Raw genomic sequence first — 20,307 nt, 5'->3', positions numbered from 1 at the left:
CGGCCCCAGCTGGGCCAGCTCTGCATGCTCCTGGGACCCCAGGTTCGTCCTTTTTCCATGCCCATGGCCCCAGGGACCTGGGAAGGGAAAGTAGCATCAGGTGCCTGGAAAAACAGCCTCACGAGCTCAGAAGGCCCGGCTCCAAGGCCGGCCAATTCCAAACACCAAGTACCAACTCCGTAAACACAGAAGCCAGGAGGAGTTTAAGCCCCAGCACTAAGGTCTGGGGCTCCAGACCAGCCTCCCAACCCCTTTTGATTAACCCCAGAAGCACCTGCGTCTTAGGACTTAGGACAGATGTTCACATTCGATTTTCAAATCCTCCTGGGAGATTGCTGATTAAATCCACTGAGTCTGAGATTTAAAACCAGATAACCTGATCCCTGTCGCCCTCTCCCGCCCTCACCATGCAGCAGATGTAGTGGTGGTAGGGCGGGAGGGGCTGGGAACTGAGGGATGGCACCGCCACCCCCCACCCCGTCCATTTGTGAGCTAGCAGAGGTCTGAGCCACCCCTGTATTCACAATTCTGCAAATCCCAACAGGTGACAATCTGGAACGCAAGGGTCTGACTCCAGCAACAGCTGAGAACCTGACTATAAATCCCAGGCTCTACAGGGCGTGCCTGGCGGATGGCGGGACCCAGCCCCCAGCCCTTCTCTCAGCTCAGGATCCCGCCCACCTGCTAGGCCAGCTGCGGCGGCGTGGGAACGCCCCAGCTGGGCTGCTTGGAGCAGTCAGGACAAGCTGCGCAGTTCTCAGCCTCCTCGCCTGCCCCAGCCCCGGCCTCCGCCGCCTCCCCTCCGTCTCCCGGCAACCAGGAGGAAGGGATGGGGAGGGGGGCTGCGCCGCCAACGGCAGGGTGCTGGGAGAGCAGAGGCTGCGGGTCTGAGTGTCCCGGTCTAAAGAGGCGCGAGGCTTTGCGCGTTAACACAGGGTAACAAAGCGGTGTTTTTGAGGAGGGAGTTTTGAGGCCAGGAGGGATCAGCAGCCCTCCACCCCCTTCTCAGGCGTCGCAGCTGTGCCCCAGGCACCCTGGTGCCCTCTTCCCGACCTGCAGACCCAGAGGAGAACAGTGCCCGCCTCCCCAGGGCGCGGAAGCTGGAGAGACCCCAGGGGCTCCCATTTATAGCTCCGTTTCCACTCGCCACAGTCCCTGCAGGCCCTGGGTTGAGCAAGTTTCTTCCACTCCCTCCCTTCCGACTTCCTCACTCCAGACCTCTGCAGGGCGCAGGTGTCAAATTCCGGCGAGACCACCTTCTTGGACCCGACTTGGGTAGGGGTGCCCGCCTGCTGAGCCCCGCCCCGCCAACCTCCATTAATCGGCGTCTCGGACGCGGAGTTTCTCAATGGGAAGAGGGCAAGTCTCCCAGGGCGAGACGGGGCGGAGCGAGCGGGGCCCGGCTCCTCCCCGGGGTCCCTAGGCGCCCGAGAGCTCTCGCACCCAGCAGGCAGGCGTTAGAGAGAGTCGGAGGCTGTAGATGAGCCGACCTGAGGAGACTGCGGGCTGTGGATAGGGGGTTCTAGCCTGGGCCAAAGCGTCCGGTACTAAGCGGGTTCCAGACCAAGGTTTGGAGGTGTGTGCGGGGGCTTCCTGCGGAGGAAGAACTTAGCAGGGAAGCCAGCGGCCACGGCAGGTCCCGCGGAGCTGGGCGAACACGCACTCAGCGCTCAGGATGCTGGTCCCCGCCCTCCTCGCGCTCTTCCTCGGCTTCAGAGTGCGCGCAGGTACCGCAAGGGGAAAGCAGGGCCGATTGGGGGCGCGGGGGACACTTGTTTGCACTCTCTGTCACCTTACTGGGAGAAGCCAACTGGGAGTAGAGTAGAGGGTTGGACTCGAGGGTCTGAGCAAGCAACTCTGAATGCTCGTGGGCTAAGGGAAGAGGCAATGGGGCGTTGGGCACTGACAGTGCAAAGTTTATCTCTGGTGCCCACCCCCTCCCCATTCTCCTAGGCCCTTCACCCCACTTCCTGCAACAGCCAGAGGACCTGGTGGTGCTGTTGGGAGGCGAAGCCCGCTTGCCCTGTGCCCTGGGAGCCTACCGGGGACTAGTTCAGTGGACAAAGGATGGTCTGGCTCTAGGGGGTGAACGGGACCTGCCAGGTAAGGCTGTTCTCCTGATTCCTGAAAGGGGCTGGGCTGGGAGCATCTGGCCTTGAGCTGTTCCAGAAGCTTGTGCTATTTTCAGATTTGAGAAAAGAAAGAATTCCGTGTAACATTGGTGAGGCCCAATGATTGGGAATGACCAGCGGTGTTGAGGGTTTTTACATTGTAAAATATTGCATAAATGCAGGAAAAGTGCAGGGAGCCTAAATGGAAAAGTTGACAACTAACCCTGAAGGAGGCGCCCAGATCACCAGCTCTGTGGACAGAATGCTTCTCTGCCTTCTGCCTTCTCACCCCGTGTCCATTAAGGCAATCATTTCCCTCCTTTTCTGGGAGCTCAAGACTTACCGGCAGGGGGCAGTGCACATTTGTAGTAATGTCTGTGTGGGATGGGTTTGGACCTGGAGACCAGAGGCAAGCCACTCACAAGCCTGGACTGCCGGCCTCCTCCCTGCCCCAGGATGGTCCCGGTACTGGATATCGGGGAACGTGGCCAGCGGCCAGCATGATCTCCATATCAGGCCCGTGGAGCTTGAGGATGAAGCACTGTACGAGTGCCAGGCCACCCAAGCCGGTCTCCGATCACGCCCTGCCCAATTGCACGTGCTAGGTGAGGACCCAGTCCTCTGGTACCCTGCCCCTGGGGTGGGGTGGGGAGGGGGGAGCCAAGGGAAAAGATCAGGGTCCCTAACCTCCGATACCCTCCCGCAGTGCCCCCTGAGCCCCCCCAGGTGCTGGGCGGCCCCCTTGTGTCTCTGGTGGCTGGAGCTCCTGCGAACCTGACGTGTCGGAGCCGAGGGGAAGCCCGCCCCAGTCCTGAGCTACTGTGGTTCCGAGACGGGGTCCGGCTGGATGGGACCACCTTCCACCAGGTCAAGCCCTGTCCGTGAAAACTTGAGTCCACTCTGACCAGAGGCTTATCTAGAGAAGGGGGCACGAAGGACGGGGTCCAGGGATTGTCATACTTAGGGTGTGGTTCTGGGGAAGGAGTTTAGAGCCAGGCCACTGGGTTCCAATCTTGGTCAAGCCAGTGGCTCATTGACTGATGCTAAGTAACTGAAAGAGTGACTAGCCCATAGGGTAGACTAAGTTTGTTAGTTTCCTTTCTAAAACAAAACAATTTATTGAAAGGCAGAGTTAGAGAGTCCACCTACTTGTTCACTCCCCAAATGGCCACAATGGCCAGAGCTGGGCCAGTTCAAAACTGAAAGCCAGAAGCTTTCTCCTGGTCTCTTGTGTGGGTGCAGGTTCCCAAGCACGTGGGCCGTTCTCCTCCGATGCGCTCTCAGGCACGTTAGCTGGGAGCTGGATCTGTAGATGAGCAGCTGGGACTTGAACTGGAGCTCATATAGGATGCCAGCACTGCAGGCGACGGCTTTATCAGCTACACCGTAGCATCAGCCCCACATCATATTGTCACTTCCAGATTCTGCAGAAGGACAGAGCCACAGGGTCGGTGGAGAGCACCTTGTTTCTGACCCCTTCCAGCCATGATGATGGAGCTACTTTGGTCTGCCGGGCCTGGAGCCAGGCCCTGCCCACAGGGAGGGACACAGTTGTCACATTAAGTCTGCAGTGTGAGTGTCAGTGACCCTGGGGAAGAGGTGGCAGGGGTGGGAGCTGGACTCCTGGGTGTGAGAGAGTGGAAGACGATGGAAGAATGACCTGAGGGAATTAGGAAGTGAAAATCCAGATGCAGAGGGAGGTGGGAGCAAGGGAGGCAGCTTCCTGGGGTGGAGGGACTGACTGGCCAGCGGTGGAGATGGAGAAGTCCCATTCCTTGTCCAGGCTGACCACCGTCCCCTCCCTCCCCGCATCCCAGACCCGCCTGTGGTGACTCTGTCGGTGGAGCCGCATTCGGTGCAGGAGGGACAGAAGGTCACTTTCGTGTGCCAGGCCACGGCCCAGCCCCCGGTCACCGGCTACAGGTGAGAAACCACTCACTTCTCCCCCGGCACAGGCCTGGGCAGGGCTGGGGCAACACTGACAGCAGCTGTCCTCGTATCTTGGCAGGTGGGCCAAAGGGGGCTCTCCGGTGCTGGGCGCCCGCGGGCCAAGGTTGGAGATTGTGGCAGATGCCTCGTTTCTGACCGAGCCCGTGTCCTGCGAGGTCAGCAACGCCGTGGGGAGCGCCAACCGCAGCACAGCCCTGGACGTGATGTGTGAGCCAGGGCAGGGCCGGGGTGTGGCCAAGGTGGGCTGGGTGCAATGCGCTGGAGACCCGGGTGGTAATGGAGAGTGGGATCCAGGTAGACTTCAGGCAGAGTTGGTCTCTGCAAGGTTTGTGCCCAAGTGGGCAGGGTGTTGTGGACGGGGGCATGCGAAGATGCTTCTGAGCCTGGGTCAGGGAGTCTACTTCAGCCTTCTTTGTGACCCCTTCTTCCCCTTCCCCTAGTTGGGCCCATTCTGGAGGCAAGGCCGGTGCCCATGTCCGTGGATGTGGGGGAAGACGCCTCCTTCAGCTGTGCCTGGCGGGGGAACCCGCTCCCGCGGATAACCTGGACCCGCCGAGGAGGCACACAGGTGAAGGCCCCTCTGGGTCCTATCGTGGTGGCTGGCGTTGGACCTGGCTCCCTCGCAAACCCTGACCCTGACACCTCTCCCCTGTCCCAGGTGCTTGCCTTCGGCCCCATGCTGCGTCTCCCGTCGGTGGGGCCGGAGGACGCTGGCGATTACCAGTGCAGAGCAGAGCCCGGCCCTTCGGGGCGCGGAGGAGGAGCTGCGGACGCCAGGCTGACGGTGAATGGTGCGGCAACGCACACGGGCTTTTATAGAAGCCCCAGGGGGCGTGGCCCGGGTCGGGGCGTGGGTGGGATCTAACGCCAGTGGGCGTGGCCCTGGAAGATTTATAGGCAACGGGGCCTTGTGATTGGAGTCGGACCCGCTGAAGGCGTGGCTTAGAGGGACTGCCCTTTGGTTGAGGGGTGTGGCCTGGGTTAGCCGAGAGTCCCGGAGGGCGAGACCCTTCCTGTCAGTGACTGGGGTCTCCTCGCAGCTCCCCCTGTGGTGACCGCCCTGCGCTCCGCGCCCGCCTTCCTGAGGGGACCCGCCCGCCTGCAGTGTCTGATTTTCGCCTCTCCCGCACCGGAGGCTGTGGTAAGGCAAAGGCCTCCCGACCAAGACCCCTGACACAGCCCCGTCCCCACGCAGATCCCCGAAACGACTGTGACCATTGCGGCCGCCCACCTCTTCCCGGCTCCTTGGTCTCCTCAAGCGCTCCGCGGTTTGTGTCCCTAGGTCTGGTCTTGGGATGAGGGCTTCCTGGAGGCAGGGTCGCGGGGCCGGTTCCTGGTGGAGACTTTCCCAGCCCCGGAGGGTCCTGGCTGGGTCTCTGTGCTACACATTTCCGGGACGGAGGACTCCGACTTCAACAAAGGCTTCAATTGCAGTGCACGGAACCGGCTGGGCGAGGCCCGCGCTCGGGTCACCCTGGGCCGCAGAGGTGGGACCGGGTCCACAGACCCCCGATCTAACATGAGGATCCCCAAACCTAGAACCCTCAAATACAGAGACTCCAAACCTTGAGAGTTCAAACTCCCCAAGCCCACCCCCAATAAATCCTCTCACACACAAAAAAGTTGGAAACCCCAGAGCCTCTGCCTCACACTTAGGTCTTCCAAAGAGACTTTTCAGATACAGGGAACTGCCAAGAAGACTCTGGGAGCCCTAAGACTCTCTAACCTAGGGAGCCTATCACATACTTTCAAAGGTGGGGAATAACAAGTCTATGGGCCCTTGAATCCCATACTGGGGGGACCAGGAGCCCTGGGGGTCACCTGCCCTGGCTATCATTTGAACCCAGGGACCTCAAACCCGAGTCCCTGTCCTGCAGGTCTTCTGCCTGCCCATCTCAGGACATCCCCTCCATCCCACAGATTTGCTGCCCACTCTGCGGCTTGTAGCCGGAGTGGCCTCTGCAGCTGTCACTCTCCTGATGATCATCACTGGAGTGGCCCTGTGCTGCTGGCGCCATGGCAAGTGTCCAGGCTGGAGCCCGCCCAGGCCCCCATTCCCACCCCTGCACTGCCCTCACTGACTTGGCCGGATCAGGGGGCCTGGCCCCAGACCCTCTCTGTCTAGCCTCCGTGTGGGGCTTCTCCTCCCCTCTACATTGTGTCCCCACTCCATCTCAGCATCACACTCCCTTCCAAGGTTTTCAGTGTCCCCCCAGCTCCCCTGCTCATCCCTCCCACTTACTGAACCCCAAGTACTCTGTCCCTCCTGCTTTGGCTTACCTTGGCCCCTCCCTGCCCCTACCTCAGCCTCTTTCTCCAAGCAAAAGCAGCTGGTACGTGTCCTGGGCAGCAGTGACAACTCCAGTTCCAGGTGCCCAGAGGAGGAGACAGGCAGCAGCGAGGAGCCGGTAGGATGCCAGGTCTCCTGGACCTGACTTTGACCCCAGACCCAAATAGTAACTCAATCCCAATCTGGCCCCATCCTCCAACCTCAAATGGAACCTCCCCCACCCCCTCCTAACAGGGACCTCAGTCATATTCCTGGGGCCACATTTGCCCTTGCTCTGTTTACTCCCCAGACCAGGTTTGTCCCCCTGACTATTGTCCTGAGTTCAAACTCCTAGCTCCCAACTTTCCTGGGGCTCTCCTGCCGGAAGGTGAAGTCCTTGGAAGGGGCTCTGGCTGTGGGGTTGGAGTCACTGCCTCTCACTGAGTCAGTCCCCCATTCCAGGGCTCCCTGATGCACAATGACCGCAGTGACCTGGCTCTGGGTGAGGAAGGGGCGCTGGAGACCAAGGTGAGCAGGTAGCAAAGAGCAGCTCTCTGCTCCGGTCTTTGCGTTTTCCCTTCTGGCTTCCCTAGAGTGGCATCCAGCCCCTCCCAGCTTCCTCCTGCTGCCTCCTGGGCCATCTCGCTCCACTCTGCAGCCCCAGTTGATCAGCCACAGCTGACTGTGCCTAATCACCTGCTCCAGCCTTGGTCTCTTGTCTCGAGTCCTCAACTGGGGTTCACTCGGCCCGTACCTTCCCCACCAGTCAGTTTTCAGGCCTGCTGATCACCCTGGCTCACCGCCACGCCCATCCCATAGGCCCCTTCCACCTGCTGGCCTTCCTCTGTCTCCCCACACTGTTGAGCCTTTGCAGTCTCGTCTCAGGACAGCTCCCAGTTCCAAGCCCTCCCTTGTCTGAGCCTCACCAGAGCTGTTCTATGTGCCTGAAACTCTCCCACCTTCCTTACCACCATCCCCTCCTTTCCTCCTTGATCTCAGTTCAAACATTTCTCCTTCTCACACTTGCCCCATGGACAGTCTGACCCCTTTACCCCACCATTCAGGCCTCTGATTTCTGGCACCAGCCCCATCCCATGCTGAAGCTGTCACCTTTAGCAACCACAGTCGCTGTCCCCAGTCACAGTGCTGAACCCCCAGGCTCCCTTCGCCTGGGATTTGAATGAGGACAGGATCCAGGTCTGTCCTGGCAACCACAATGGTTGCATCCAAGTCTGGGCTGTTTGGCTGGTATGTGAGTCTCTCTCCCGTAAAGCTACCCTTCAGCAGCCCCATAGCCTTCTGTCTCTGCCTTTCTCTGGTGACCCTCTTCTGCCCCTTTGGTTCGAGTTGCTGTTCCTTGTTTGTCCCTCAGCCATTCTGGGTGTCTCTTTGCTTCAGGGTCTCTGCCTGCTCCTGTTGCTTTTATCTCTGTTGAGACCAGCTCCATCTCTTTGGAGGTGTCCATCTGTGATTTTCAGTGGCGTATAACCTGACATCCCTCACCAACCCCTCAGGACCCAACCAACGGCTACTACAAGGTCCGGGGAGTCAGTGTGAGCCTGAGCCTGGGTGAAGCTCCTGGAGGAGGCCTCTTCTTGCCACCCACCTCCCCGCTGGGACCTCCAGGGACCCCTACCTACTATGACTTCAACCCACACCTGGATGTGATGCCTCCATGCAGACTGTATCGAGCCCGGGCGGGCTATCTCACCACGCCCCATCCTCGCGCCTTCACCAGTTACGTTAAACCCACATCCTTTGGAACTCCAGATCTGACCTCTGGGACGACCCCCTTCCCGTATGCTGCCTTCCCCACCCCCAGCCACCCACGACTTCAGACTCATGTGTGACAACTTTCCAACAGGAGAGTGCTAGAATCTTCTTGCCATAACAAGTTGTCCTGATGTTTCAAGAACCAGGACAAGTGGGCTACCTTCCTCTCCCAGAATTGGACACTGTGGCGTGCTGGATCATTTTAGCCTAACAGTGAGAGTCGGATGGCCACCTTCTTCTCAGGAGAAATGAGATTCAACAAGGTAGATAGGACCTTTGGAGAGGGACAGGGTGGTGGACAAAGGGGGCAGGACAGAAGTCACTTCCGGCACAGAGGGAAGATATTTCAAGATGACCACCTGCCTTGAGAAGAAAGGTGGCAGGAGACGGATGAAAAGGCCTAGCCCTTGCCCCACTCCTGCCCCTTCTCCGGATTGCCTCATTCTGAGGGGTACCTGGCTTTGCCAAGATGGCCCCTTCCGCCTGGGGAAGCCAACATGGCCATCATGTAGGTTCCTTCTGCCTTCCTTAAAGACCCTGAAAGAACTGGACCCAGGGAGTGGGAATAGGATGAGTACTATCCTTGTGTGTGTGTGTGGGGGGGGGTGAGTGGATGTCTGAGAAGAAGAATATTTATGTTTAATAATAAAAAGAGTAAAAGAGGCACTGTGTCTTAGGGATGACTCCGCGGAGGAAGAGGAAATCTCTTAGCTAGGAGGTGGCTGTAGAAGCTAACCTGTGAGCTGCCTCTCAGACCCTTGCTGTGTGGTCGGCATGCTAGGCTCTTTTATTTCACAGTCATGAACATCCAGGGTCACACACACACACCTGCACCCACCAACAGAAACATGCACACAACCCTGCCATGTGGAGCTATCCCAGGTCTGCCCAGGTGGGGGACAGAATTTTCATCTGAGGAGACAAAGCAGCAAGCCCTGCTGGGGAACTTGAAAAAGTGGAAAGATGGAACTTCTCGGGGGGCCTTAAAACAAAGCTGGGGATCCAGACCCTTGTCCTGAGGTGCTGCATCCCTTGATGGGTGTGACGCTGAATGCCTGACTCAGGTCACCCTGAAAGAAGCAACGTGAGGTGCAGGCACGGTGGTGGATCAGGTTAAGCTGCCTCTTGAAACGACCACCTCCCAGCCGCATGTTGGAGTGAGGGCTGCAGTCTCGGCTATTCGGCTTCCGTGGGGCAAATGTTGGGGTCCCTGCGACCTATGTGGGAAACCTGGATGGACTTCTGAGGATCTGATCTCTGCCTGTCCCAGCATTGGATGTTAGCGTCATCATCTGAGGAGTGAACCAGCAGGTGGAAGACCTCTCTCAGTATCTGTTGCTCCAGCTTTCAAGTGGATGAAAACAAAGGGAGACCTGGGGTTTTACTTGGTTTAGGGTCCTTGTGTCAGCAACTGAAGGTCCAGCGATCTAGCCTCAGGCCCGATCTCCTGAGGGAGGTGGGCCCAGATCAGGGAGACCAATGGGCCTGAACCGCTGTTGTGGCACCCCTTGAGAAGGACCCAGCTGACTGTGGGTGGGAGTGGGGAGAGTCTAATCTCCCCAATCCCTAGGGGCCAAGAGTTCACCCGGACTCCAGGCTGGGCCTTTGCAAGGGGAGGGCCTCCAGGGCTCCCGAGGGGCGGGGGCTCGCGCAGCTCCCACGCGGGGCTCCCGAGCCGCCCCACTCTGCGCACAGCCGCCGCGCTATTGTCCTGGCCGCGAAGGCGGGGCCGGCGCGGGGCGGGGCTGGCGGCGCCGGCGCAGCCCGGGGGCGGCGGGAGGAGGCGGCGGCGGCGGCGCTGGGAGCTCCTGTCACCGCTGGGGCCGGGCCGGGCCAGGCGGGGAGTGCAGGGGACGTGAGGGAGCAAGGGCCGGGACATGGGGCCCGCCAGCCCCGCCGCTCGCGGTCTGGGCCGCCGCCGGGGCCTGCCGTCGCTGCCAGTCTTGCTGCTGCTTCTGCGCGCGCAGCTCGCCGTCGGGAGCCTGGCCGGTGGGAGTCCCGGCGCGGCCGAGGTGAGGCCGGGCCGGGTCGTGGAGGGGGGAAGGGGTGGGGACGGGGATGGGGGCCTCTGGACCCCGACCGCGGACATGTCCAGGGCAGAAAGCGCAGTCTCTTTCCATCAGGGCAGCTGGCCCCGAGGCGTCCCTAACAGAACCAGGTGTTCATGAATTTAACATTCCACCTGACGCCCCAGCCCCCTCCCACCCCTAACATTGGAACCGGCTTTCCCAGACCCCCTGGTCCCAGAAGTCAGGCCACCCCGTCTGGACTCGCTCACCCAAGGCGACTCAGCCCATCTTCCCACCCGAGCTCAACACCCACCAGGCAGCGAGGCCCTGGAATCCAACGATCCAGGCCCCTTGCATCCTAGGGATGCGCAAGAGAGCCCCGGCTGCCTTCCAAGCCTCCGGCCGACACCGCCCCTCCCCCTGCTCCCCCCGCAATCAGGATGGAGCTCTCCAGTCCTCAAGGACCTGGTGTCCAGCTATGCAGGGCCCTGAAGCCAGGGCTCGGCATCTTTGCAACGGGAGTCGGAGATGGGGTTGGAGGGAGGAGGGGCCAGGACGCCTGGGTTCTCGCCTCCTCCCTCGCGATTAGGTTTAACCCCTTCGGGCTCCAGTGCGGCTGCGCTGGGGTGGGGGTGGAGCCTGTCTCCAAAGCAACAAGGCTAAGAGAATCCCTGGGGGGGGGGCGGGGTGAAGAGAGACAGGGACCCGGATCGCCATAGTAACGGGAGAGCTGGGGCGCCCCCGCCCCATGGGAGCTGTTTCCCAGGGAACGTTGCCTCCACGCAGGCTGGAGAGTGGTGCTTGGAGGAGGGGGTTGGCACGGAGTGGGGGGGGTAGCTGCATATTTGTGTCCAAGGGAGCAAAAGGGATCCAAATTGCAAACGTCCTCCGGGTCCTTACTGTCTCCTCCGTCTCCACCGCCAGGCCCCGGGGTCAGCCCAGGTGGCAGGACTATGTGGGCGCCTAACCCTTCACCGGGACCTGCGCACAGGCCGCTGGGAGCCGGACCCACAGCTCTCTCGGCGTTGCCTCCGGGACCCGCAGCGCGCGCTCGAGTACTGCAGACAGGTGGGCAGGCCCCGCATGAGGGGCGTGGCCAGAAGGAGGGTGCGGGGAGGTTTGGGGAGGGGAACGGAGGTGCGGGCGGAGGAGCCTTGGGAAGCCACCTTCCAGAAGGTGTGGTCTGGGGAGATGCGGGCTAGGAACTCGAAGGGGGCGTGACCGACATAGACGTGGCAAGGTTGGCGTAGAACCTAAGTCAAGCAAAGGGGATGCTTGGTAAGGAAGATGGCCAGAGAAAAAGCCAGTGTTTGGCCATCTGCAGTGGGCTTTGTAAAGAGTAAGGGGCACAGCTGGGAGTGGCCAGAGGAGCCAGGGTGGAGCAGGGGGTGGAGCCCAATGGGGGCGTGGAGGGCTGAGGGCTGTACCTATGGAAAGGCACAAAGAGGCAGGGAGGACTTTATAAAGGAAGATCCTGTCTGGGTAGGAGGGATGGCAGGGACGTGGCCTTAGAATGCTTAGCAGGGCAGGTGGGAGAGAGAATGAGGACAGCAGGGAGCTCCTGGAGGCATGGCTAGTGGGCCCTCCGGCACTGACGTCTAAGGATGGTTCTACTGAGAAGCCGGAAAACCCAGGAAGATGTCCTTACCAACACCCATGACTAATAAAGGGACAGGAACCATGGTGTGACTTGGTGGCGGGTGGGACAGTGGGCTCATGACCTCCCACCTGCTGCCGCCAGATGTATCCGGAACTGCAGATTGCACGTGTCGAGCAGGCTACCCAGGCCATCCCCATGGAGCGCTGGTGCGGGGGTGTGCGGAGTGGCCGCTGCGTCCATCCCCACCACCAAGTCGTGCCTTTCCGCTGCCTGCGTGAGTCCTGGGGGGCGGCGGGGTGGTGGCTGATGGGGGTCCCAGAGGTGGGAGGTGAGATTTTGGACACTGGGTGCCTGGGACCCAAATAGAGTGGAGAAGGAAGCCTCTGGTGACGAAATTCTCTAGATTACAAGGCTGGTGGCTGTGGGAGGGGCTCACTGGGGTCTCCCTCCCTCTCCCAGCGGGTGAGTTTGTGAGCGAGGCCCTGCTGGTGCCCGAAGGCTGCCGGTTCTTGCACCAGGAACGCATGGACCAGTGTGAGAGTTCCGCCCGGAGGCATCAGGAGGCGCAGGAGGTTAGGAGCACAGCCTTTTGAACCCCACTTCCTCCGACTCCCCCAGAAACCAGGAGTTAGGGCCCTTCCTCCCCATCTCTACTGGTGTCTGGACCTCAGGACACCTGCCCTCCCTGGGATCCAGGAACTCCATCCCCCAGCCTCTTCCACCAGAACCCAGATTCCAGGCCCCCAAACCCCAGGCCCCTAGACTCCCCATCTCCCCGCAGCTGACCCCACAATCCTGGCATCTGGGCCCACTCTTCCCGCAGGCTTGCAGCTCCCAAGGCCTCATCCTGCATGGCTCGGGCATGCTTCTGCCCTGTGGCGCGGATCGGTTCCGAGGTGTGGAGTATGTGTGCTGTCCGCCTCCAGTGACCCCTGACCCAGCTGGGATGGCAGATGGGTGAGTGGGTGGGAACCCTCCAGTCCCCCAACCCTGCAGGCCTGGCCAGGTTCTTACTGCCAAGGTCTTCTGCTCCCACAGTGACCCCTCCACCCGCTCCTGGCCCCCAGGGGGCAGAACTGAGGGAGGCGAGGAGGAGGAGGAAGAGGAGGACTCCTTCCCGCAGCTGGTAGATGATTACTTCGTGGAGCCACCACAGGCGGAAGAAGGGGACGAGGACGTGGTCTCACTGCCAAGCTCCCACGCCCCTGCAGTGGTCAGCAAAGGTGAGGCCGTCTCTGGATCCCCAGTCCTTCCCACTCAAGAGCAAGGGTGGTTTGGGGAAAGCCTTGAGATAGGACATCTTTAGGGGAGACCTGTTGAGTGGGAGAGGCCCAGTTGGGAGGAATGGAAGCCATGGAAAGGGTTTTGCATAAAGTAGGGAAGATCGGGCCAACCAACCGGTGAGGATTTCAAAAGGATGGGATGATCTGGGGGCATTTGCAAGGGGAGTGGCTATTTGGAAAACAAGTGTTAAGCTTTGCAAATACAGTCCAGAACTGCATCTCCTATGATGCCATGCAGCAGCTAGGATTAAACCAAATGCAGGCTGGTCTCCAGTGTGCCCCCTGGGAAATGTAGTTCTCCAGGCAGCAAGGGTGCTGGGGAGGTTGGCCTGCAGCCCACTTGCTCCTGGTTCTTGCAGTCACACCCACCCCAAGGCCCACGGATGGAGTGGATGTTTACTTTGGCATGCCTGGGGAAATCAGCGAGCACGAAGGCTTCCTGAGAGCCAAGATGGACCTGGAGGAGCGAAGGATGCGTCAGATTAATGAGGTAGTGGCACTGGGGACCTGGGACCCTCCTCCGTTGCACAGCCCCCTCAACGCCGCTGAGACTCCCTCCAGAGGTTCCCTGAGCCACCTTTGACCTTGAGCCTTCAGCACTAGCTCTGCCCCCTATAGAGGACCAGGGACTTCTGACACATCTAGAATCCCACGGAGATGTCCCAGTCTATGGAAATTGTGATCTGTGACATTCTTGCTTCAAACTTCCCTGGGCATTTCTCTTTGGGAACCCAAGAGCTAGTGGGATTGAAGGGATCTGGAGCCTCCAGAGGCTTAAGGAAGGATGGAGGGACTCACCAGATAGGTGTGTGTTGGGGGCAGCAGGGGGGAAGTCTGCAATGCTGAAATCCCTCCCCCACCCCCAGGTGATGCGTGAGTGGGCCATGGCTGACAACCAGTCCAAGAATCTGCCTAAAGCCGACAGGCAGGCACTGAACGAGGTAGGAAGCCTGGACACTCTACCCAGAGAGCTGGCGGGGCTGTGTCCTGGGCCCCTTCCTGCTTACCGGAGCATCTCCTGGCCCTGCCCCACAGATGGCCCTGTCCTTTGCCTGACACTGTCCTCCTCCTCTTGGGCAGCTTCACCCCATGTCTTAACTTGCCCTCCCTTGGGGAGCTGGATCCCTCTGAGCCTGTCTTGTTAGGCCCTGCTCTCTAACTCTGGGCCTGCCCCTCTCATCTTACTTGGCCACTCTTTCTTAAGCCCAGCCTCACAGCTCTGGGTCTCTCCTAACACCCCTTTATCAGCAGTGCCCCCCCTGTGGAGATCTGAGACCCCACTCAGGTTACCCTGAGCTTCCTCTGAGTCTCACCTAGGCCCAATCTGTCTGCAGGGTGACCGGCTCCAGAGCTAGAGCCCAGCCTCCTTCCAAAACTTGGCTTCTTACCAGGGGCCAAATCCATTCCCAAATTGTTCCTTCTTGGTCTTATAATGTGTACCCTTAAATGGGTTCCCATGGACCCAATCCCACCCCAATCTACCTGGTCCTGTTTCTACCCGTCCAGCCCATCTGCTTTGACCTAATCCAACTCCAAGTGGCCTCTGCCCTGGTCTGATACCCGCAGCACCCCACCTGCTTGTCCCTGTAGCCCTGCCTTTCCAGACTCTCTCTGGCCTAGACTTTTACCCATCTTCATCTCTTCTGGCCCTCTGCCCCCTCTATCCTCTCCCCATACCAGCACTTCCAGTCCATTCTGCAGACTTTGGAGGAGCAGGTATCTGGGGAGCGACAGCGCCTGGTGGAGACCCATGCCACCCGCGTCATTGCCCTCATCAATGACCAGCGCCGGGCTGCCCTGGAAGGTTTCCTGGCAGCGCTGCAGGGGGATCCGCCTCAGGTAGGGGGATAGTGGCAGTGGGTGTGGGGGAATGAGGGACAAAGAGCGGAGGGTGAGAAGGGCTGGGGTGGACCTGGGCAACCTGTGTCCCTGCCTCCCACAGGCAGAGCGAGTCCTGTTGGCCCTACGGCGCTACCTGCGTGCTGAGCAGAAGGAGCAGAGGCACACGTTGCGGCACTACCAGCACGTAGCTGCCGTGGACCCTGAGAAGGCCCAGCAGATGCGCTTCCAGGTGCTCTAGGACTTTCCTGTGCCCGCCCCAGGCTCTGCCACTCTCAGATCCCAGTCCTCAGTCCTTCCCTGTCCTTTTTACCCTCTTTCTGTCTTTAGAAGCAGCTCAAGACCCCTTCCCATCCCTTAAGTTCATTTTCTATCCCTTGGGTTTCTAGTTGTCTATCCCCACATCGCCTCTGTCTTGACCCATAGCCCCTCTTTCTCCCTATCCACGCTTATCTTCCTCTGTTCCATGCTCTCAATTCTGACTCCTCTTTCCTCTTCCTGCTTGTGCAATACTCCGTCCTGTGCTTCCAGAACTCCCAAGCCTTGCCTTCCTGTAGCCCCCTCAGTCTCACTTCCTGTCCCTGAGCTCTCCTCCGACTGTCCTTCAGACCCTGTTGTCTGCCCTTCCGTTCCCCAGTGCCTCGTTCCTTGTGTCCCACCTTGTCTCCTCTGCCCCACTTCACCCTGTTGCCTTGCGCCTCATTTCCTTTCCCAAGCCTCCTCATTGTGTCCTGTTTCTCCTTTGGCATTTTCCTTTCCTCCCTGGCCTGATCCCTGACCCTTCATCCCACCTCCCTGTCCGCTTCTCCAGCCTGCATGGCTCTGGTCACCTTTGTTGTCCACTCCTGCACAGGTGCAGACTCACCTTCAGGTGATTGAGGAAAGGATGAACCAGAGCCTGGGCCTGCTTGACCAGAACCCTCACCTGGCCCAGGAGCTACGGCCCCAGATCCGTGAGTGTCTGTTACCCTCGGCTCCCAGATCACTCAGGGAAGACCATGACCTCCAACCCCTCACTCCAGATTGCTCAGGGAAGACCTTGACCCATGCCTTCCAACGCCTCCCACCCATCTCAGTTATGTATTCCTGTGTAGCAAACTCCCCCAGAACTTACAGATCGAAACCGGTGATCAATGTGTTTGTTCACCATCCTGTCCGCTGGCCTGGGTTCAGCCGGGTGGTTCTTCTGGTAGAGAAGTGTGTAAAGTCAGCTAGCAGATCCTCTGGGGGCTGGAGGCTCTGCGAGATGGCTTCTCTCTCCCTCTCCAAGTCAGCTCAGTGCCTCGCTTCTCCATGCAGTGTGGCTTCTCCATGCAGCAGAGCTGGATGTCACACGTGGTGGTTCAGGTTTCTTCTAGCACGAAAGCAGATACACTCGGGTATTCTTAAGACTTGGGTCCATCTTTTTCTCTCCCTCCTCTTCCTTTTCTTTTCTTTTCTTTTTTTTTTTTTAAAGATTTACTTATTTATTTGAAAAATAGAGTTACGGAGAGAGAGAGAGAGCGAGTAATCTTCCATTCACTGGTTCGCTCCCCAGATGCCTGCAATAGCCAGGAGCTAAGCCCTTCATCTGGGTCTTCCACGTGGGTGGCAGGGGTCCAAACACTTGGACAATCTTCTGCTGCTTTCCCAGACACATTAGCAGAGAGCTGGACTGGAAGTGGAACAGCTGGGACACAAATCGGTATCCCTATTGGATGCTGCACTTCAGGTGACGGCTGTACCTGCTGTGCCACACCACCAGTCCTGCCTGTTTTCCCATTGGTTAGAAATCAGTCCAACTTTGAGGGGAAGGGTCTGCATCTCAGACCAGAGCACAGAAACCGTGACCTCTCACAACTCTCAGATCTCTTGGTACTTCCTGCTGGGTGGCCCTTGCCAAAACATAATTCCCCTGGCGTTTAAGTAAGCTGCGTTCATGGACTGTCACTGCCGCTCTGCCCGCCCATCCCACCCCATGCTGCTATCCACTTGCTGCTTTCCTAGATCACACATGGTGCTAGTCCACACTCCATCCTGACTCTGCCTCAGCCGGGTCTCCCAGTCCCTCCTGGGATGGCGTTTTTTGTTCTGTGACATTCCCGTACTTAGCACCTTGACTAACTTTCTGCTCTGTTTCTCTTAGAGGAACTCCTCCACTCGGAACGCCTGGGTCCCACTGAATTGGAAGCTGCCGCCCCCGGGAGCAGCAGTGAGGACCAGGGTGGACTGACGCCCCCAGATCCCAAGGATGGTGAGTGAACCTGTACAGGGATGAGCCCAGACGGCGGGGAGGGTCACTTGTGACCTCTTGATGTCTGTGAGCATCTGAGCCATCACCGTGAATGGACAGGGAGGAGTGACCGAGGTCATGCAGGGTGGGGGCACGGGAGGGGGACTCTGCATGACCCCTGCTCCTCTCTGCCCAACCCTGCGAGGGCATTCCTCCACTCCTCGCTGAAGACCACCTCCTCTCCTCCCCACCCCTTACCCTCTCCTCGCCTCACCTCTGCCGGCTTCCAGCAGATACCCTTGTGACTCTCCCAAAAGGTGAGTGTCTCACAGGGCAGACCCCAGCCACTGAGCCCGCTGAGTTCCTGAACTCACCCTGGGAAGGGGTTTACATACGGGCAACTCCAGACCTGCAGGGGAGGGGGCACTGGCACTGTTTCTGACTCCTTCCTTGAGCAGGGGGTGTCATCCCTCTGGATCCTTGAGGATGAGAAAGAACTTGGGGCTGGGGGGTAGGGTCTGCAGAGCAAGAGACTGTATCCCCTGGGAAAGAGAAGCTGAGCCCCCTGGAGCAGTATGAACAAAAGGTGAGTGGGGCAGAGCCATGGGCTCCTGTGGGAGGAGACACAGGGCTGGACTCCCCAGTCTGAGGGAGGGAATGCGCTGAGGATGTGGACTGGGGCTCCTAGGGAAGAGGACTAGGGGTGCCCTCTTGAGCATCTGGGGTAGGGTAGGGCCAGGACTAGACTCCTGGATCCATGATCCTTCCTCCTCTTCCTCCCCCACCCCCACAGGTGAATGTGTCTATTGCGAGGGGTTTTCCTTCCCACTCATCGGAGATTCAGAGAGACGAGCTGGTAAGAGGAGGAAGCTCCTGGGCACCTGCAGGGAGAGGTCAGAGGTCAGCAGCTAGGGGTAACTCCGGAAGCCACACCAAAGAGTGTCCCAGTCGTCCTCTGCCTCACTGCCTCTCCCTGCAGGCACCAGCAGGCACAGGTGTGTCCCGGGAGGCTGTGTCCGGGCTGCTGATCATGGGAGCAGGCGGAGGCTCCTTGATCATCCTCTCTCTACTCCTGCTACGCAAGAAAAAGCCCTATGGGGCCATCAGCCATGGAGTGGTAGAGGTGAGGCCCAGGATGCCAGGTGGGCATGCACAGGCTGTGGGGGTCTGCTCTGTGACCTCGGCCCTACCCATCTTGCAGGTGGACCCCATGCTGACCCTGGAGGAGCAGCAGCTCCGGGAACTGCAGCGGCATGGCTACGAGAACCCCACCTACCGCTTCCTAGAGGAACGCCCCTGAGCCCGGCCCCTTCATGCCTTCAGCTGAGCCCATACCTTCCCTCTTCCCCAGGAGCCCCCCGGGAACCCGACTCCCAGCCCAGAATGGGGGTGGGGTGGGGTCTTGAAAAGCTCATTTCATTCCCTGTGTGACGGGGGCTGGATATTCTTTCCCCTTTCCAATTCCATCTTTGTCCCTAAGAAATCCCCAGATATTCCCAGCTGCCTTCCCACGGGGAGCCCCCTCACCTTAATTTATTTTGTAAGTTAATTTATTGCACCTTAAAGTAACCACCACCTTGGTCCCAGTATCTGTTGTTCCCTGGAATTCACCCTCCCACGTCTCCCCCACTAACATCCCAATAAAGTCCTCTTCTCCACCAGGCTGTCCTGTGTTCATGCTTTCCAGGCCACACTGGTGTCCATCGGTCCCACACCCCCTGCATTTTGTTAAACAGGGATCAGAGAGCTTTAAATCTGGGCGGAGTCTGATGGTGGAGGGCTGGCAAGCAAGAGGGCAGAACCCAGAGGCTTGGGAATAGCTCCCGGGAGCTTTCCGTGGTGCTGAACTGGCAGCGACTTCCAGGCCTGTGTCAGAAGGTTGGGGTGTGGACTCAGTCGGTTCTAACAAGTTTCCTCTTTAGTTTTTTTTTTTTTTAATTAATTTATTTATTTTTATTGGAGAGTCATATATACATAGAGGAGGAGAGACAGAGAGGAAGAGGAAGATCTTCCATCCGATGATTCACTCCTTAAGTGACCGCAATGGCCAGTGCTGTGCTGATCTGAAGCCAGGAGCCAGGAACCTCTTTCAGGTTTCCCACTTGGGTGCAGGGTCCCAAGGCTTTGAGCCCTAGGTCTCCCACATGGGTGCAGGGTCCCAAGGCGTTGGGCCGTCCTCAGCTGCTTTCCCAGGCCACAAGCAGGGAGCTGGATGGGAAGTGGAGCTGCCGGGATTAGAACCAGCGCCCATATGGGATCCCAGCATGTTCAGGGCGAGGGCTTTAGCCACTAGGCCACACTGCCAGGCCCTCCTCTTGAGGTTCTGATGGAGGAGCTTGGGCAACTCCTCTATCGGCACATAGCCCCTGCAGGTGAGTGCAAGAAACATGGTAGGGAACAGCCCAGACCAGGCCAGGTAATGGTACCCACCAGCATTCGTTTGGCTCAGGTCTGGGGTGAACCAGGCTGGGCCAGTTCATATCACCCACTGGTGAATTCGAGCACCAGAATAGAGCATGAGTCAGGCTGGGTCAGGCTGTAGCACAAGCCAGTTCATGATAGGGCCAGGACTGGGGGCCAGCTGGGCTGGGCTAGGCTGTAACCCTCAAGCTGGAATTGGGGGTGGACCAGACCCGGCCATGCTACAGCACCCACTGGCAAATGCTGAGGTAAGTCAGGCCATGCCAGACTGGGCCACAATGCCCAACCAGCACCCATAAGACCCAGGAGTGTACCTAGTAGGGGAAGCTATGGGGGACTCCCCTGCTGGACCATCACTCCCATGGGAGAATGTGAAAGCTGGGATGGGGGGCAGACTAGGCCCTGCAGGACTACAACTTCTGTTGGCCTCAAATGGGCTGGAAAGGGAAAGCCAGGCTGGGTTGACTGTTCCTACTGATATACATGTAAGTCAGAGTGAGCGTGGGTTGGATGGGCTTTGCTGCAGCTTCAGCTGACAGATGTAAATGCAGATTGCAGGGCAAATCCTATCAAGTTAAATTACAGAACCACCTGGATAGTGCAAGATCAGGGAGTGGGCTCAGTAGGGAAACAGTGGGCACTTCCCTCTAGGTTGTCACTCCCACTAGTGAGCATAAAAATCCGGACTGGGACAGGCATGGCTAGACAGAGAGTGGCACCTGCCAGCAACGTTTGTGGGCTGGATGGTGGGGCTGGTTGAAATAGGCTTCAGTGCCATCGACATGTATGAAAGCTGAATGGGATGTGGGAAGATTAGACCAGTCTGCTGTACATACTGAC

The 20,307-nt window shown here is 59.0% G+C and overlaps 2 protein-coding genes across 3 annotated transcripts; both read left to right on the top strand.

The window, feature by feature from the left end:
• Nucleotides 1-456: 456 nt before the first annotated feature.
• KIRREL2 (kirre like nephrin family adhesion molecule 2) lies at nt 457-8,180 on the top strand. Its single transcript, XM_040976543.1, has 16 exons — nt 457-487; nt 1,668-1,727; nt 1,954-2,103; nt 2,567-2,716; nt 2,818-2,978; nt 3,533-3,683; nt 3,929-4,034; nt 4,120-4,268; nt 4,502-4,629; nt 4,720-4,852; nt 5,102-5,202; nt 5,344-5,548; nt 5,982-6,080; nt 6,369-6,469; nt 6,793-6,858; nt 7,845-8,180. Exons 1-16 carry the CDS (start codon nt 457-459, stop codon nt 8,178-8,180), a joined length of 2,127 nt encoding a protein of 708 aa, XP_040832477.1.
• Nucleotides 8,181-9,899: 1,719 nt separating this feature from the next.
• On the top strand, nt 9,900-18,700 carry APLP1 (amyloid beta precursor like protein 1). Of its 2 annotated transcripts, none has more exons than XM_040976645.1 (17): nt 9,900-10,115; nt 11,037-11,180; nt 11,854-11,986; nt 12,172-12,284; nt 12,536-12,669; nt 12,751-12,935; nt 13,355-13,485; nt 13,862-13,936; nt 14,676-14,834; nt 14,938-15,066; nt 15,688-15,787; nt 16,960-17,067; nt 17,337-17,363; nt 17,562-17,632; nt 17,840-17,902; nt 18,026-18,169; nt 18,248-18,700. In XM_040976645.1, the coding sequence occupies exons 1-17, from the start codon at nt 9,981-9,983 to the stop codon at nt 18,344-18,346; spliced, it is 1,950 nt and encodes a 649-aa protein (XP_040832579.1). In that variant the 5' UTR covers nt 9,900-9,980; the 3' UTR covers nt 18,347-18,700. The 2 variants fall into 2 exon arrangements, with proteins under 2 accessions (XP_040832579.1, XP_040832580.1); XM_040976646.1 differs by having other exon boundaries at nt 9,906-10,115; nt 17,340-17,363.
• The last annotated feature ends 1,607 nt before the right edge of the window (nt 18,701-20,307 follow it).

This window comes from Ochotona curzoniae, unplaced genomic scaffold, assembly GCF_017591425.1.
Source record: "Ochotona curzoniae isolate NIBS_2020 unplaced genomic scaffold, NIBS_Ocur_1.0 contig_2699, whole genome shotgun sequence".
In the NCBI taxonomy this organism is placed as follows: Eukaryota; Metazoa; Chordata; class Mammalia; order Lagomorpha; family Ochotonidae; genus Ochotona; species Ochotona curzoniae.
This window is presented reverse-complemented; position numbering and strand designations above follow the sequence as displayed.